Source organism: Sceloporus undulatus, chromosome 3 (assembly GCF_019175285.1).
Source record: "Sceloporus undulatus isolate JIND9_A2432 ecotype Alabama chromosome 3, SceUnd_v1.1, whole genome shotgun sequence".
Classification (NCBI taxonomy): Eukaryota; Metazoa; Chordata; class Lepidosauria; order Squamata; family Phrynosomatidae; genus Sceloporus; species Sceloporus undulatus.
This window is the reverse complement of record NC_056524.1, coordinates 243,900,872-243,918,884: the sequence shown is the minus strand read 5'-3', so window position 1 is coordinate 243,918,884 and position 18,013 is coordinate 243,900,872. Positions and strand designations below refer to the sequence as shown.

Genomic DNA, 18,013 nt, shown 5'->3' with positions numbered 1-18,013 from the left:
ACTTATGGCAATCCTAAGGTGACTCTATAATGGGGTTTTCTTGGCAAGATTTCTGCAGAGGGGTTTTCTGTTGGGTTTCTAGGCAATGTGCCTGCGTTCTGGAAGAATTTATTCCTGATGTTTCACCTGCATCAGGGTGCAGGCTGAAGATACAGGCAAAATGTCAGGAATAAATTCTTCCAGAATGTGGTCACATAGCCTGAAAACCCACAGAAAGCTATAGATGCCAGCAGTGAAAGCCTTCATTTCTAGAGGGGGCTTGCCACTGCCATCCTCTGAGGCTGAGGAAATGTGACTTGCCCATGGTCATCCAGTGGGTTCTTCTGCCAGAGCTGGGATTCTAATCCTGGTTTCTAAAGTCCTAGCCCAATGCTTAAACCACTACACCATGCTAGCTCTAAAAAATGGAGTGTCAATCTGTATAGAGTACTAATATTGCTTTTGTGTCAATGCTGTAATTCAACATCATCATCATCTGCTTTTGGCAAAAAAATAAACATCGACCTACCTTTGTGACATGTTGTTTTCAGCGATGGAGACGGAGACATCCTTAATGCTGGGTTTGATTCCCAGGATTCAATCCGAGGCAGGAAACAGAAACTCTTTTGTCGAGCTGCCACCAGAGGGAGTAAACCCCATAGCAACTCCAGTCTAGTTCCTGCCTCGCTCCAACTAGGGTCTCTTTTTTCCTCGCTCTCTTGAGCCTCTCGCTTCTATTTTTCTTGCCTTCTCTCTCATTTTTTCCTATTTCTATATTCTTCCATTCTCCTGGATCCTCCCCATCCCCCCCCAAAATTCTTTCCTTCCACTCTTCCTCTCCTTCCTTAGTTGTGGGCGAGTCAGGGCTTGTCTCCAAATGTCCTCCAGGACTTTGACAGCCCAAGGATGTTGGGCGAGTCCCACAAGACAGCCCCTGAGCTGCCCCACGCTCCCGCTCTGCGGGCCCTGGATAAGCCGCACTTACCTTCAGATGCCGCGCATTTGGAGGAGGGAGATCCCTCATCTCCAAACTTAAGGCCGCGCTGCCGCACCCAACGCTCCACAATCCTCCAAGTGTTTCTGTTTCTTGCCTTGGAGCGAATCATAGGAATCAAACCCAGCATTAATGATGTCTCCACTCCATCGCTGGAAAAATCTCATGTAAAAAAATCCCCTCACTTCAAAATTTTCAGATATTTTGCCTTCCTAGCTCCTTGCACAATGTTTTTTCCTAGTCTCTGCAACAGCAGCTGGGCAGAGCCAGGTGCAGCTTTGTCTCCCCCCACCCCAGCAGCCAATGATTGTTCAGGGAGACTTCCCTGTACAAGATCCCCATTATGTCATTGCCATCCCTCCCAGACCTTCTGCATCAATACATTGATGGAGCTGTCTGCCAGTGCTAAAGAGATTTTCAGTCCTTGTATTATTAATGGAGCAGTTAACTGGTAGTTGAAGAACAAAGGAAAATAACCAAGAAGATCTATAGCCCATTCATAACAATGTCATCATGAAATACTGCTGTTGGGATTACAGACAAGGTCACAAGGAATAGGAAAGCTTTGAGTTGAGGTGGGGAGAGATGAGACAGATCTCATCCAGACTGGGCACAGATTTTTACTAATGTAATTACCACTTCTGTTTTCGAGATCCAGATGGTACATTAATAATTCCAGGAAGTCTGGGGCAATGAAGTCCTTTAAGTTTTAGAAATGTCCTGCTTCTGGAGAAGATGAACACTCCTAGAATTAGCATGCAAAGGCATCTTGCAACACCTATGACACTAATGGAAAGATAGAAGTTGGTAGCATGAACTTTCATAGACTTGAGCCTATTTCTCAGATGCATCTGAGGAAATAGGCTCAAGTCTACAAAAGCTTGTGCTACCAACTCCTATCTTTTAGTTAGTCTCCAAGGTTCTCTGCAAGATCCCCTTGCATAATGATTTACTAGACTATGTTCTTGACTCCCAGAATTGTTAGCTGATATGGTTCTCTACAGCTGCCTGCCTTTTTGGATAGCCCTTGAGGCACGACTATGGGAACCACTGGGCAATATTACTTCAAAAAGTTAAGTCCAAGTCCATTAGCTTCCTCCTGTTAAAAGTTTCCCGTTACTTCAGAAGTTACCACTATACGCAGTACAACTACGTATATTTCCTTCTTTTCCCTTCAAAGTGATGATGGGAAAAGGAGGATTGAAGGTTGCTTCCTTCACATAAAATGGATGATGCCATCCTTCTTTCCTTATGGCTATCATTCCTCATTAGATATAGCATAATCCTACCATCCACATGAGTTGCCTCGAGTGGGCATATAACCTGTACATCGATATCTACTCAGGAATGAAATATAGTCCCTGTTATGGAACACTAAAATGTTGAATGCAAGTAATGAATGTGAAGAATGAGCAAACAATGCAAATAAGGAAAACACCCACCAGGCAAAGGTCCTGGGAATTGCAACTGATCAAAGCAAACACTGTAGCAGAAATTAGGCTATGCGCAGGAGTTTGAATATAATTGCCTTGGGGAGAAAGTTACAGACTTCCTGGAAAACTTAAAAATTCAAGAAAACACCCCCATGAACATACCATTGTGATGCCAGAGTCAGGGACAATGGCTGCATTGAGTACAAATGTAATTATGTATTATATGACAAATGGTTATCTAACAAACTGAGAATTTGACTGAACAAGGATCCACTTTCAAAACTGAAGCAAAATTTGGCCAAGCAGGTGTAGAATACAGGCCGACAATTTCATGAGAACTGATACTTAGAAACATATCACAGTGTTTTAATGTTTCCATTCTTATCCTGTTTTGACTGAATTAAAAGAGAAACACTGTATTTCAGGAAATTTCTCTATGTGGACCATCCTAGAAGCTTAGAACTGATAGCAGACACCTATGCATACTCTTCTGAATGCATCCAATGTGTGCACTGCAAACACTGTACGTGCGAAGGGATATTGTAGCACATTTGGGACTAAGTGTGAGAAAGAAGTTGTAGCATAATCTTTCATAGACTCTACTTCCTTAGATGCAAACATTACAAAATCGGAGTATGTTACTTCTAAACACACTGAACATATTGATTAGGTTAGATTTGTGCATGGATCTCAGTGATCAACACTACTGTAAAAAAGATTCCCATTAGAATTTTACCACCTGTGTTCAGAGGGCCATTTTAATGAGGCCACAAAAGCCCTGTGCAATGGTATAATTACATCAGGGCCTTTATAATTTTATTATTACATCAGGGCATGTAAAAATATCAGGGCTTGAAAAAGTTACTTTTTAAGGCTACAACTCCCAGGACTTCTTAGTCAGCTTGAGCAGCAATAGACCAAAAAAGGTAATGTTTCCTAGCTCTGACCACTTCCTCCATAGCTCATTTAATGGTACCAATAAAATATTAATGGCGGGTATAGAACATGGGCATTACTGATCTTTGCAAACGATAAATTTTCATATGCAAACTTTCATCATTGTAACTCTCATAACTGAATATCCAGGGAGGTTTCCCAAAATATAGGTCTTGACCCGTAATAATAAATAATAATAAAACTTTTATTTGTATACCACCTTTCCTCCAGATCAAAGCGGTTCACAATGGAGTACAATACATCAAACCATTAAACTGGTTCTAGCAGTTTTCAACTCCACCAGAACTTCTCACATGTCCTAGTCCAAGCCTGCCTATGTCCCCACTCTCATCATCAACAGCCAAAATACTGGGAATGTCATGGATGCTCAGGAGTTCCAGGGCAAGCTAGGGAGCAACTGAGATTTGTAATCCTCCCCCCTCTCCCAAGTACCATTTCCAATTTATCATCTAGATCTTCTGATATCACCAAAATGATGAAGAGATAACTTTGATTATTTCAGACAACAACAACATTGACAGACACAAAAATGGCAAAAGGGCTTTGTGGCAACAAATTTATTATGGGATGAGCATTTGCAGGCCTAGCAGTGACTTTTGTGTGTAAATAAACAAGCCCAATTAAGCAATGGAACATTAAAATACTGACCTGAACTTGCCTGGACTGTGGGAATCTGTTTTAATAGAGTTGACAGCATATTCTGGCCTGTAGGTTCCACACCAAATCTGTAAAAACAACAACAAAAGATTGAGAGGGAAAGGTTGTTATCACAGTAATGATTACTTTAGTTTTGCTGAAATCTATTTGAGGCTATGAGTGAAGATTTAAAACTGAGTCAGTGAAAGAACATGTCTATACGCCTGCATATTACAAAGCACCTATAAATGGGTCTGTGACCACACGCAATGGGCCTCTCCAGATTCACCTCTTGAATGCATTTATGCACTTAGCTGTGATTAACTTAATCTGACAGGCCACTCTCCTCTTGGTCCTACTGCCACAAAAGCTGTTCGACTTGGCAATTCTGCCAGTTCACATTAAAAGGAGAAAAGCCAGCCTGCTGTTTCCAACTTAGCTGTGAAATTGCAACTCAAAATAATTTTCAAAGCTTTCAATCAAAGTAAGCATAATACCTGTGCAAAGTTCAGGAAGAACAACTGCTTATGGTTGAAGTCAAGCCCAGGAAGGAGTTTCTCTCTTCCATTCTTTTTGACAAAGTTTTCATAGGCCTACAAAGGGTGAAAGCAAAAAGAGAAAGAGTGAACAGAAAGACATACACCATGTTTTCCTAATGGTGCAGTGCTACATAAATGGTGATTCAGCAAGAAATCCTATTGAGTTTAACAGGGCTTACTCTGATTCACATCCTAAAGGTCACATCAGTGAGAGTCAATGTTGTTAACTGACCTACTATCAGGTTGGCAAATAACTATGTGAAAAATAAAGTACAGTAGTAATCTTTGCCTTCACTAAACCAATATAGAATTAAGTATTAATGTTTTCTTTCTGTTTTTGTAAAAAATCTGAACAAATCCTGATCTTTTGGTAATCACATAAGGAGGAGGAAATGCACTCACATTCTAATCTGGAGCATCTTTTGCTTTGTCTTATTGGCATGCTAAAACACTAATCATTTAATTTTAAAGAAATAAGGAACTCAAATATCTCAAACAATGATCAGATTTATTCACTGTTTTTTGTAATGCATGAATTTAGGCTTGTAAAAAATTCACAGAGGGATGTGGTGATCAACAACTTCTCACCAGGAGATAATGCTATATAAACTACCTACTAACTAAGGGAATTGTTGGCAACTTTTTTTTTTGCCAACAGTTTATAAGCATGTCAAGTAAAAGCTGTCCTCTCCAAGCCCCCTTGTTAACCACTGCATTTCCATTTTATTTACAGGTTTTCCTTCTGCCCTCCTTAAAAAAAGAAAATTACTTCAGGGCAAGCCATTCTGTTGAAACATATCTACATGCAGTGGATTCAAAATAATCAATAAAACAGGCAGCAAATGTTAAAACAGTTTTTCCTTTACCTTACCAACTTGACTTCCACCAGCAAATGTAATCTCAGCTCTATGAAAAGCCACTCAGTACATTATGCAGCATTGTTAGTGGACCTGGCTGTTTGATTGTTATTTGTTAAATCACATTGCAATAATGGAAGCACAAAAGAAATAAAACCCCAAACTTGCAATTGACACAGACAAAGGAGACACAGGCCAAGATCATATTTGATACTGATGGTCAGTAGTGGTGAGGGCTGCTCCTTTTCCCCTGCCTCAGTATGGCAGCTGGATAGGCCCTGGGTGAATTCTGCAGTCTACCAGTGACCATTAGCTCAGGAGAGCAGAGCTGCAACTGACACCATCTGGCTTCTGTTGCACTGCCAGGAGGAAGGCACTAAAATACCCCAAATGTGCTTATGCTGGTGCAACACCAGTTAAGCCACCGTAAGTGACCAAGAAGATTCTGGCTGATATCAACTATATCATCCATTATAGGTGTAGGGTAGAATATTCCTTTCCATTTCACATTTCAAAATGAAATGCTGCCATACTATTTGATGCAAACATGAATCAAATATTGTCTTACCCGGCTGCCAGATAACATATGAGCTGTCTTCTAGTATGCCATGGTTTCTCATGTACTTGGTTTCTGAATTGCACTATGTTAGGATGAAAATTGAGGCTTTCAGGGGGTGTGAGCCCCTGCAGAAACAACAGCCACACCCCTGCAACTTTGTGCTTTTCAGATTTTCCCCTATACAGTATCTCCACAGCTCTTTAATACTGACGCTTTGAGGCTATTTTTTAAATGCTTCCTTCAGTATCCATTACATTTGATCCTAGCCAATCAGGCATCACAAAATAAGTATGGAAAAATAATAGTGCTACACAGCATTGTAGGTTATGAATGGAATATAATGGCTGGAATCTTGTTAGTGACACATGTGGGCATAATCTGGGTTTATCCCCAAATGCGTACATTTTAGACCACATAACCAATAATGCCCCTAACATAGCATTCAGTAACAAATGGAGCTGACTAATACATTGATTGGCTATGTGGTTGCACCTTGGCACACTGTGGCTACAATTCATCACCAAAGGAGGAAAGGGCTGCATTATGCTGGAGGCAGAAGCTCCTTCTTGTTCTGTAAGTGCTCAAGAGCAGCCAGAATGAGCCTGGGCTCATCCCACAGTCAGTCAGGGATGAGGAAGATAGAACTGTGCCCAGCAGTTGTGGTCTGGGCTGAAAGAGCAGCTTCTGTCCCCTCCCATATGTATACTGGTGGAGACTTATATTTGGTAGCATGACACAGAATCTCAAGATAATTTGTCCAGGACATAACAATGTTAAATGTAAAAAGAAGTCTGTGTTCCCATTTGAAAGAGCTTCTACAGCTCAGAATGCACTGGGGCCCTTTAGCAAGTTTCTCATGTCCACTGGAATCACTTCAGGCTAGTATAAAAAACACATTCAGATACAAGGAAAAACAATGTTTTCTATGTATCTTTTGCAGCTACAGTTCATCTTGGTTTATTCTGGTTACACTTGTGGGAATATCCTTGATCAATGTAAGTGAAAGATAAGAGTTGTAATGTCTGCATAGACAAGCAAAAATAGGGTGATCTTTACTGGAATGTACTTTGTCCTGGACATTTAGCTAATTTGACTGTGTGTTCTGTACTTTAAAAAATTAAGATAAAAGACAATATAAGGAAGGGACTATTTCCCTCCACAACCACATGTGAGCAAGCATCCCATCAGTTAATAGTTCATCAAAATTATATTTAAACTTATTTGCTCCATTTTTCCATGCTGTTTATTTCCCCATATGTTGTTGTTATTGTTAACTGCTATCAAGTCAACTTCAACTTATGGCAGCCCTAAAAATGAGAGGCCTCCAAGTCACCCTATCATCAGGTCATGCAGATCCAGGGCTGTGGCTTTCTTGAGTCTGTACTGTCGTCTTCTCTTTTTGTACTGCCTATTATCTTCCCAAACATTATTGTTTTTTCTAGTGAATCATGCTTTCTCATGATATGTCCAAACTATAACAGTCTCAGTTTAGTCATCATAGCTTCAGGGAGAGTTCAGGCTTGATATGCCGCAGGACCCACTTATTTGTCTTTTTTAATCAGTCCACAGTATCAGTAGAATACTTTTCCAGGGCCACATTTCAAATGAGCTGATTATCTTCTCATCAGCTTTCTTCACTGTCCCGTTTTCACAACCATACATAGAAACTGGAAGTACAAAATCATGGCAATCCTAACTTTGGTATTCAGCAAGTGTATTTTTACACTTCAGGATCTTGTCTAGTTCCCTCATAACTGCCCTTCCAAGTCCTAACCTTCTGATTACTTGACTGAAATCCCAATTTTGATTAATGACCAAAGCAAACTATAGGAAATATTTTACCATCTCAGTGTCTTCCTTGTCCACTTTAAAGTTATGCAAATAATATGTGGTCATAATTTATGTTTTCTTAAATATTCAACTGTAAAACTGCCTTTGCACTTTCTTCCTTGACCTTATTCAGTACAGTAGTTGTTCCAAGTCTTTGCTATTTTCTGCTAGTAATATGGTGTCATCTGCATATCTTAAATTGCTGATCTTTCTTCCTCCAGTTTTCACACCTCCTTCCTCAGAGTCCAATCCATCTTTGTGCATGTTATGTTCAGCATACAAGTTAAACAGATTGGGTGATAGTATGCAGCCACACTTGACCCTCTTGCCAATTGGAAACCACTCTAATTCTCCATATTCCATCCCAACAGTGGCATCTTATTCTGAGTACAAGTAATGCATCCAGATAATCAAATGTTCTGGTATATCGATTTTTTTAAAAGCGATACATAGTTTTTCATGATGTATACAATCAAAGGCTTTGCTATAATTTAAAAAGCACAGCCTGATTTTCCTCTGGAACTTTTTGCTGTGCTCCATTATCCAATGTATGTTTGCAATATGATCCCTCATGCCTCTTCCTCTTCTGAACCCAGCATGCACATCTGGCATTTCTTATTCCATATATGGTAAAAGTCTTTGTTGTAGAATTGTGCACCTCATTTTTACTGCATAGATTAATACAATGGCCAGGTGGTTACTGAGATCCCTGGTGTACTCTTTTCTTGGGGACTGGAATGTATATTGAGCATTTCCAGTCTGTTGTCCATTATTTTGTTTTCCATGTCTGTTGACAGATTTTAGTTAGAATTTGCATGGATCCTGTCTTTGTTGCTTCAAACATTTCTATTGCTATGCCATCTGGTCTTGGTGATTTTTTCCCCCTCCCAAGTGCTACTTCACTTTTTTCAAACTACAGTGCGCCTGTGTTTTATGCGGGTGTGCTATAGGTGGCTTTCAGCATATGCTGAAAGCCACGCTGGAAGAGCCCCTCATGTGCCCTGGAAGAACTAATGGGGTGTGCACTCATGTTGTGGGTGCACTGCCATTCGCTGTGGGCGCAAGCCCCATTAGTTCCAATGGGGCTCCAGCATACGCTGATTTCCCCTTATGTGGAGGAATCCAGAATGGATCCCAATGTAAGGGGAGGGCAGCTGTATAGGTTTTTCCTTGAATGAATTTGTCATACTTTCATCTCTATTATATACAGTGGTACCTCGGGTTATGAAATTAATTCGTTCCGCGGCTAATTTCGTAACCCGAAAAACCTTCGTAAGCCGAATTGCCATAGGCGCTAATGGAAAAAATAGCTCTCTGCTGCCCTCCGGTGGCGGCCTTTCCATTTAAAACAGCGCCGGGGTTTTTTCGTAACCCGAAAAAACCTTCGTAAGCCGAAACAATAAATCCCTATGGGATTTTTTCGTATCCCGAAAAATTCGTAAGCTGGGTAATTCGTATCCCGGGGTACCACTGTACTGTAATTCTTCAGTGTATTGTTTCCACCATCTTTTTATTTCTTCTTGATCATTCATTGTGTTACCCTGCTGGTTGTACAGCATCCCCACTCTCTTGGTTTAAATTTCCCTTTGAAATCTTGGATCTTGTGGAAGAGGTCTCTTATCCTACCTTTTTTGTTGTCACTGAATATTTCTCTACATTGATTGTAGCAGTTCGTAGTTTGTCCAAATACACAACTTGTTGAACAGTTGTGGTCAGGGCCTTATTTCCGCCTCCTTTTACTTTACTTTTACTTCATTTCTGTCCTTAACTTCTTGAATCTTGCAGTCTGCTTGCAATCCAGTGGTGCTCTTCTTTCTTTTTTGGCTAGAGATATTCTGTTTTTACATCAATCAATCAAAGCCTTTATTACAGTCAACAGACCTCCAGGCAATAAAAAAATTAAAAACAAAACAAAACAACCACAACCAGTTTAAACACAGCAATGACATATTAAGCATAAATATGCAGTATCTGTACAATTAAATATAACAGCATTCAGTTAAGAGCATAAACGAACCTTGTTATGTGAAGTACACTATAAAAATAAGCTGGGTCAAAAGGGGGTATTTACTGTTAGTTATTAACACCAGTTATTGATTCTTGCTGTGGTAAGTAACAGTTGTGGTCAGGGCCCTATTTCTGCCTCCTTTTACTTACTTTTACTTTGTTTCTGTCCTTAACTTCTTGAATCTTGCAATCTGCTTGCAATCCAGTGGTGCTCTTCTTTCTTTTTTGGCTAGAGATATTCTGTTTTTACATTATTCCCACATAACGCCTCTGGTTTCAGTGCAGAATTTTTGGGCTCCCAGTCAGTTAGGCCTAAAAGTGTAAATCTTCTTTTTTTACAATATCTGTAAATGCTAAAGGCATGCTCTTCAGATTGTATTTTGGCACAATGATTTACTTTTTCTCTTATTTTTGATATTAGCAGTTCATGGTCTGTGCCACAATCAACTTCTGGTCTTGTTTCTGGAGAGATAGTGCAACTTCTTCATCTTATATTCCAATTATGCAGTCTATATGATTTCTATATTGGCCATCAAGTGATGCCCATGTATATAGTCACCTCTTTGGTTGCCTGAAGAATGTGTTTGTGATGAATAAACTGTTGGCTTCATAAAGTTCAGTCAGTGGCTCTGCTGCTTCTTTTCTTGATCCTTGACAAAATTCTCCTACAAGCTTTGGTTCTGCTCTGTTTCCTACTCTTGTTCCAATTGCCTGTTTCTACCAAAATGTCCTGTTTTGGTGTGTAATCAATTTCTTCCTGGACTCCAGTGTGAAATCTTTCAATTTATTATTCTGCCTCTGTAGTAGGAGCATATACCTGAATTATGATTATATTGATGGGTTGTCCCTGAAGCTTTCTTGACAAGGTTCAGACAGACTTTGAATTATATCCTTTGCCTGATTTTGCTACACCTCTCTTAACTATTAATGCCATTCCACTTCTTAGATTTTTATTTCTTGAAATGCTGTGTAAATATCTAACTCAAAATGTTCAGTCCTGTTCACTTTAGTCATTTAGCCCAAATACTGCAATGTTTACATATTCTGTACCTTGTTTTACAATGTCTAGCTTCCCCTGATTCACGCTTCTCACATTCCATGTTTCTATAATATGTATTGTACAGATCTCAACTTTCCTTTCACCTCTGAGGACATCAACAGCTGAATGTCCTGTCAGTTTGAGTCCAGTTGCATCATTAACCATAGCACTACCTGTACTTATCCTCTGCTCTTCCTCAAGAGCTTGTTCCAGTGCTGGCTGACCTGGCACTATCTCTTGTTTTATTTTAGATTGTCTCAACATATGGTTTTCAAGGTGTAGGACTTCAGGAATGGTTTACCATTGCCGCCTACACAGCACTAAAAGGTATTAGCTGTAGTGCCACTGCTGTTCTCTTTGAGAGATCCTCCACCAATATCATGGGAGATCCTACCAGCAGCACTGCTATCATCAGCATAGCTTCTTGCCTTAAAGGAGGTTATTTCACCACTATGGAAAGGTAGTGCGATGGTGGTAGTGCCCATAAGCATGCTCGTCCAGTCTTTGTGTAGGGGAGTCAAGAGCAAATGTGCTGAGAAATTTCCCTGAAACTTTCCAACCTCATTGGAAAATATTTGTCAAGATACACAGTATCAGTGGTGAATTTTATGTGTGTGTGTTCATATAAAGATCACAGATGCTTTCTTCATTGTGCATGCACACACTGTAATTCTGGGTGAACTATTCCTGGCTAAGTGGGGGGCAGTACATTTTGGGGTCTCTGAGGGTATATGTAGAATGGAATCCCATTCAGTATTTATGAAGTCATAAGCTGGACTTAGAAGATTGCAAATTTTGGAAGTCACATTTATGTTTGTTGTACTGCTGCAAAACACCAAACATTTTCTCCAAAACTTTTCATCAGCATAGCTTCCCTCCATAAGAAGGCTGTCTGAGGCACTGGAGAGTAGGGCAATGTGTAATGATGCCTCCAGCTTTCTCCTGGAGCAGAGCACTTTGTGACAGGCAAAGTGTCTTGTTGCTGGGTGAGGGCTGGAAGGTATCATCACATACTGCTCTCTAATTCCTCAGAAATCCTTTTGCTGGGGAGTGGAGTTTCTAACTGCAGAAATGTATGTACAGAGATCTTGCAGCACTTTTGAGACTAACTGAAAGAAAGAAGTTGGCAGCATGAGCTTTCATAGACTGAAAAGTTAGTTTTGTGGGGTAGCACCAGTTGACATAGCTACAAAATCCCCTGAAACAAAATCTCAGCCTAAATGTAGAATGCATTCCATAAATAAGGAAGAAATGAGGTTCTATGTGCTTACTAATGTACAAATATATGTGTACAGGCCTCTCACCTAGAGCAGCTTAAAATGTGTTTGATTAAACAAATGCACCAATATTCTTTAGAAAATGAGGAAATGCATACATCAGGGAAAATGAAGGTTTCAATGCAGGAAGAAAAAAAAAAGAAGCATCATAACCTGGTAGGAAAAGTACGAGGGAAATAGAGATGAGGTTGGAAAAAACAACAACAAAGTTAAGGCAGAGATTTTCACATCCCTACCTGTCTCCCCCTTTATGTATTCTTTTAATACAATGCGGGGAGAGCTGAACTACCCAATTCGAAGAGACAATCCAGATTATACCCCAAATGATATATAAATAACTTTGTGGCTTTAGTAAATCAGCTCTGTGAAAAATCACCACCAATTTGTGCTACATATTATCTATTTTTGTCTGAACTGCTTTTTATTGTAATCTTCCAAACTGTGAAGACAGAGAGACATTTCTCACCCTGTATGCTTGTCTAATGCCACCATTGTCAGCAATGTTTTCGCCAAGGGTATTGATTCCACTGAGCTGCAAAAAAAAGACAAGGAAAAAAAAAGAAAGGAAGAAATCTAAACATTGTTGACTTTTCTGCAGATTGAAATGATGGGTTGCAGGAAGCAGAAAGAGGGATGGTTTGAAGGTTGAAATGGAGGACTGAGACAATCTAGATATGGAGAGGATGAACACCTTTCAGAGGGAAAGAACTTAATAATTGGACTTAACAGAGGGTTAGTTGCAAATAACTGGGTATGGAAAACTCAGAAGCCAGTGAGGATTACAGTGCTCCCTTCTTTTACTCGGGGATCCATTCTGGACACCCCCCCCCATGTAAAAGAAATTGCACGTATGCTTGAGCCCCATTCCGGTGCGTGGCGCCGCTTCTTCCACGACCCCTTTCAGCATTATGAACGCACTGACAACATTAATTCCCAAAATTTTATAGGCTATCTATCTATCAATTTACTTAAATATCTGTGTCCTAGTCATAGAGCTCGTTTGAGAACATTGCCTTGCAGATATGCTAAGTGAATGCATCCAAAATCAAGTTTATCTTAAATTACATCCCTTGCTGATGAACTGCAGACCTTTTTGTTTTTTTCCATTTTAAGAATCATAGATATCAGCACAACCCTTGCTCCTATTTGGAAATAACAAAACATCATAGCTGCGTGAGCACTCTGTGCATGATTAGGAGTGAGATTTGGATTGTTTCCATAGTCTTTTCCTTCTCTCACCATTGTAACCATGAAAATGAGATAAAATGGCATCACTTTCTGTTTTAAACTAAACACAGTTCTTTGTTATGCCTTATTTTAGCCTGGTTTGTTAACAAATCATAGCCTAAACTGATAAGAATTGCTCCAATTTGAATGTACCAAAATGCTTCTGACTTCCTTCTTATAATAGGTGGATGTGTCTAACTTCCTTCTTACAGTAGTATAAGAGAGGAGGAGGGAATGGCTGAGCTCAAGACTAACTACTGTTCTTCTTTAATGTAATTTCCAAACCAGGCCATTATTTCTTCTGAATGCTAGCACAGGTACCTATAGAAATGACAATCATCTAAATGAGATGAATAAGAAGAAGCAAAAGACATACATGTTGTCCGCCAGCCAGATCCCATGTGAAATTTCCATACTGGTATACCATGCACTCGGACTGTTTCTTAAAATTTTTTGCAGATTCTTGACTCCACCAGTCTACTAGGTCTCCGTTGGCATTAAAATTTCTACCTGAAATAAGGAATATGCATGAATGGTCAGAAAGACATTGGAAATAGAAAACTGCCTTGCGCTGCAACAAACCATTGATACACCTGGTCTAGGTGCATCCTATTAAGAGCAGCAGCACCTTTCCAAGGCAGTAGTCTCTGGGGCTGTTAGTTGAAATTCTTTTCAGGTTTTTGAGATCTGAGAAATGCAAAGTATGGGTTCATGTCCTGAGCTCTGCCTTTCTTTAAATTAAAAAAACAAGTACTTTTGCACCCACTGTACATAGTTCCAAGCCAACCAACAATGTACCAATAAAGTAAATAGCAATAGAACAGATGCGTATTCTAAGCAACTTCATAACAAATCAACACTTTCTTATAACATTTTGTGAAAAATGCGCAATCTCAAGCTATTGATTCTTTTGAGCTGTTCTCATTTTTGTCTGCATTGCCATCAGGACTTGGCAGGCATAGTCTTTGAGTTAACAGCACCTCCTAGCAAGGAAAGAAGATTGCTGGGATACGTGTGTGGGGCCTTTGGTCTCCATCTCAACATCTAGTCTGAAAAGGTTGTGATTTGTTAAGTGCTCTTTGAAAATTCGGAAATGTTATGTTCCATTCATTTTTAGTTCATGGAGAGTTAATGTAATGCAAAACCCGCAGAGTAGTGTACCATTTGGGCTACAACATCTAGCAGGGGTTCCTGGTTATGGACGTCCTTTCTGTCACAGATCCACTCATCACTCTTACTTGTCTTTTAGCCACAAATTTGAATCCCACTGGGTCATCTTGGGCAAGTCATACTCTCTCAGCTCCAGAAGAAGGCAACCCCCCCTCTTGTGAAGAAATCTCCTCCCCACCTCCCCATGGTAGGTTTGGCACAAGTCAGAAATGGATTGTCCTAAGTCAGAAATGACTTGAAGGCATACAACAACAACAAAAATAGACTTGTGTTTTTAGGTATTTGTAATTTGTGAGTTTAACCATATGTTTTTCTATAACATTATTAACTTCTCTAAAATCTTATTATGATAGGTGGGACATAAATGAAATAAATAATTACTACTACTAATATTACTGAGAATCATATGGAGGTCCATATCTTGTATATTTGCTCTTGCACTGCCAGATAATATGAAAAAGAGGAACACACATTTGTTGAAACTTTTCATCATAGATAATCCTTTTTTCAGCCTGTGGGGAATTTATCCAATGAAAAGGACATAATTTCTACATGTAAAATAAAGTGTAACTGTAAATACCAAACACAAAATTGCTCCCCTTCATGCTTTATACAATGTAATCATAAAAATTATAATGGTTACATTTCTTTTTCTTACCATTATCATCAAAGCCATGTGTGATTTCATGGCCGATGACCATGCCGATGCCACCATAATTCAGGGATTTAGGTTGAGATGCACTAAAGAAAGGTGGTTGCAAAATTCCTGCAGGAAAGACTGGACACAGAGAGATGAAACCATAGATGACCTTTCCAGACTGTGTACATTTGCAAAATGAAAAAACAAACCTAAAACAAAACCCAAAACAGCAATACTGTTGATCTTTAGTAAAAGAATGGATCAATCTGAAGTCGAAGGCTTTCATGGCCAGCATCCATAGTTTTTTTGTGGGTTTTTTTGGGCTATGTGGCTGTGTTCTGGAAGAGTTTATTCCTGACATTTCACCAGCATCTGTGGCTGGCATCTTCAGAGAATACTGGCATGGAAGTGAGCAGGGTATATATATACTGTGTGACCCTAGGTTGAGAGTAAGTGATTTACATGTTAATCTGTTTGTCGGTCTGTTGTTGAATGGTAAGGCCTTAATTAGTGACACCCTGACACTGACTATTCTTTTCTATTATCTCGTACTGTCTGCTTTCTGGAATCTCTTCTCCCCTGTATCTCTCAAATGGCATTTCAGGCTCTGGTAAACTGAACATGTAATATATCCCCATAATTATGTAATACTGAGAGGAACTGGTCCAGATGTTGCAACCAGCAATTTGCTTGTCTAGTATTTTATGAAGATCATGTTAACTGTCTGTGGTATTGCGGCCTCACAAAAATGAGAATGTTGTCCTAGCTGGCTGCTTTGATAAAGGCAGGACAATACAACCATACAACCACATGGAGATATTTTCCCACTAAGGCCCTTTGCAATGCCTCCATATTGTATTATCTCCTTTCTCATGGTTTTAACCAAAATATGCAATAATTGGCAGACCCAGACCACACAGGGAAAAAACAACAGAAGACCATCACCTCAGGGAATAATCAAACTATAATGACTTGAGTTAAATCTCATTCTGTCTCCAGCACACATGGTGCTGGAGAATATCAATACAAACACAAATAAATACACTAATCCACACACATGTTGGCTGTGCCTGCTTTGCAATCTGATGAACTGTTTCACTTTGCATCACAGCAACTCAAAGCGCTGAAATGTTTTGATGCTTACTGTGTTAAAGAAGTACCGTTTTAATGGATGAGATGTTTATACTAAGCTACTTCATAACAAACCAATCCTCACTTATAACTTTTGTGAAAATTGAGCAATCTTAAACTATGGGGGAGAAGAGAATTATTCTTTAGGGGCCTTTCTCAACTAGCAAAACATTTGCCCATATCAACACAGAAATAAATACAGTTGTGGCCAGGGAATCACGAATCTTTTCTTGGCTGCTTGTTCAAATACTGTTAGGAAAAGAATCCTAAATTCTTTATCCCTTGAGCCTAACCACAAAGCCTTTTTGCCATAATATGTTTATACACTGAATGCAAACCCTGTGGAATTAGCCTTTCTGCTTTGTAAATGAATAAACATTCCTACTAAAGTGTTTCTTCATTTTGCCTTGCTTATGCATAGCACAAGATTTTGGATTTTTTTTTATCACCAAATATTTTAGGATTGTCTAAAGATTTGCATCCTCATTCTAAACTCAAAAATGTAATTAATGGCCTTTGTTGTATAATTAACTAGGGTCTCCCCCCAAATGTCATCTTCCTCCACAGGGACTATGGCTAGAATGAATTTGTTATGCAAATGCCACTGCAAGAAAGATATTCTGCTGGGCTTTCCTACATTCATATTTTGATGAATTTTCAGGGAAATATTTGTTTATATTCAGACAATCCTTTCTTCTACATTAGTTTGATCTCTTGGCTCTGTAAAACTGGAGCTTAGAAACATTATTTGTTTGGACTAAAACTCCTACAGCCCCGCAACCAGTGCTCTTGCACGTGAAATGTACACCATTAATGAGCCAGTGTGGTCTAGTGGTTAGAGTGCTGGGGCTATGTAGTCCAAGGTTTCACTTCCCATAAATGCATAACCTGAACTTGACCTTGGGCCAGTAACTCCTTCTCAGTCTATGCTACCCCACAGGGTTGTGGTTGTGAAATAAAGGCAGGTAGACATGATTCACAAAAGCCTCAGTGTATGATATTGAAAAAGACATCTAGGATCCTGGTTGAATCTGCTGGGAATGTGTCTTAAGGAAAACATAACTTACAGTACAAATTTATAATATTTTAATAGCAATGCCTCTCCATGTAGAAATAGAAATAGCTCTGAAACAGAGAGAAAGAGAGTGTATGCACGTCACACAATTATAATACTTTTGACGTCTCTTCATCATGTTTCTAGAGAATCCTGGGACTTGGTTTCATCCTCTGAAACTGAACATTTTAATGCTTCATTTCAGGAATGTTCCATAGGGAATTCTATGTTCATCATCCAACCACACATCTCAGGATTCTTTAATTACAGCTGTTAAAATTGTATGAAACAGCCATAATTATGAATGTGGGTTCACCCAGAGAGGTATAGGGCTTCTAAATTTCACAACACTACCCAGCTGCAGTTCTCGTGATTTTTTGGAGGAACATGATAGGTATACAAGTATAAAATTAAACATAGCTCCAATTTCCACTTTTCATTCTCAGATATGCCCTATTCTTTACATTGCTGTGCAGCAAGGAGACTCAGATTTAACAGATCATATTTTGTACGTTGTACCAAAGTACAAAAAACAACAAAACAAGCAGACAGGTGGTTGATCAGGATGAACAGAATATTTTTGTTTTTGCTGTGTTAATGAAGTGTGAACATACTGTTTAGTCCCAAACTAGTTTCAGCTGCCACTTCCATTTCTGAATTTAATGCTGGAGGAGAGGTTTAGTC

The 18,013-nt window shown here is 39.4% G+C and overlaps 1 protein-coding gene across 4 annotated transcripts in view; it reads right to left on the bottom strand.

The window, feature by feature from the left end:
- The window catches only part of MME (membrane metalloendopeptidase), a 114,038-nt gene that overhangs the window by 4,031 nt on the left and 91,994 nt on the right, over nucleotides 1-18,013 (bottom strand). For all 4 annotated transcript variants that reach the window (XM_042458988.1, XM_042458986.1, XM_042458987.1 and 1 more), the window contains exons 18-22: nucleotides 15,163-15,282; nucleotides 13,711-13,844; nucleotides 12,574-12,639; nucleotides 4,497-4,592; nucleotides 4,012-4,088 (exon numbers count right to left, since the gene is read on the bottom strand). In XM_042458988.1, coding sequence (XP_042314922.1) covers nucleotides 4,012-4,088; nucleotides 4,497-4,592; nucleotides 12,574-12,639; nucleotides 13,711-13,844; nucleotides 15,163-15,282 — 493 coding nt within the window. The remainder of the gene's footprint in view (nucleotides 1-4,011; nucleotides 4,089-4,496; nucleotides 4,593-12,573; nucleotides 12,640-13,710; nucleotides 13,845-15,162; nucleotides 15,283-18,013) is intronic.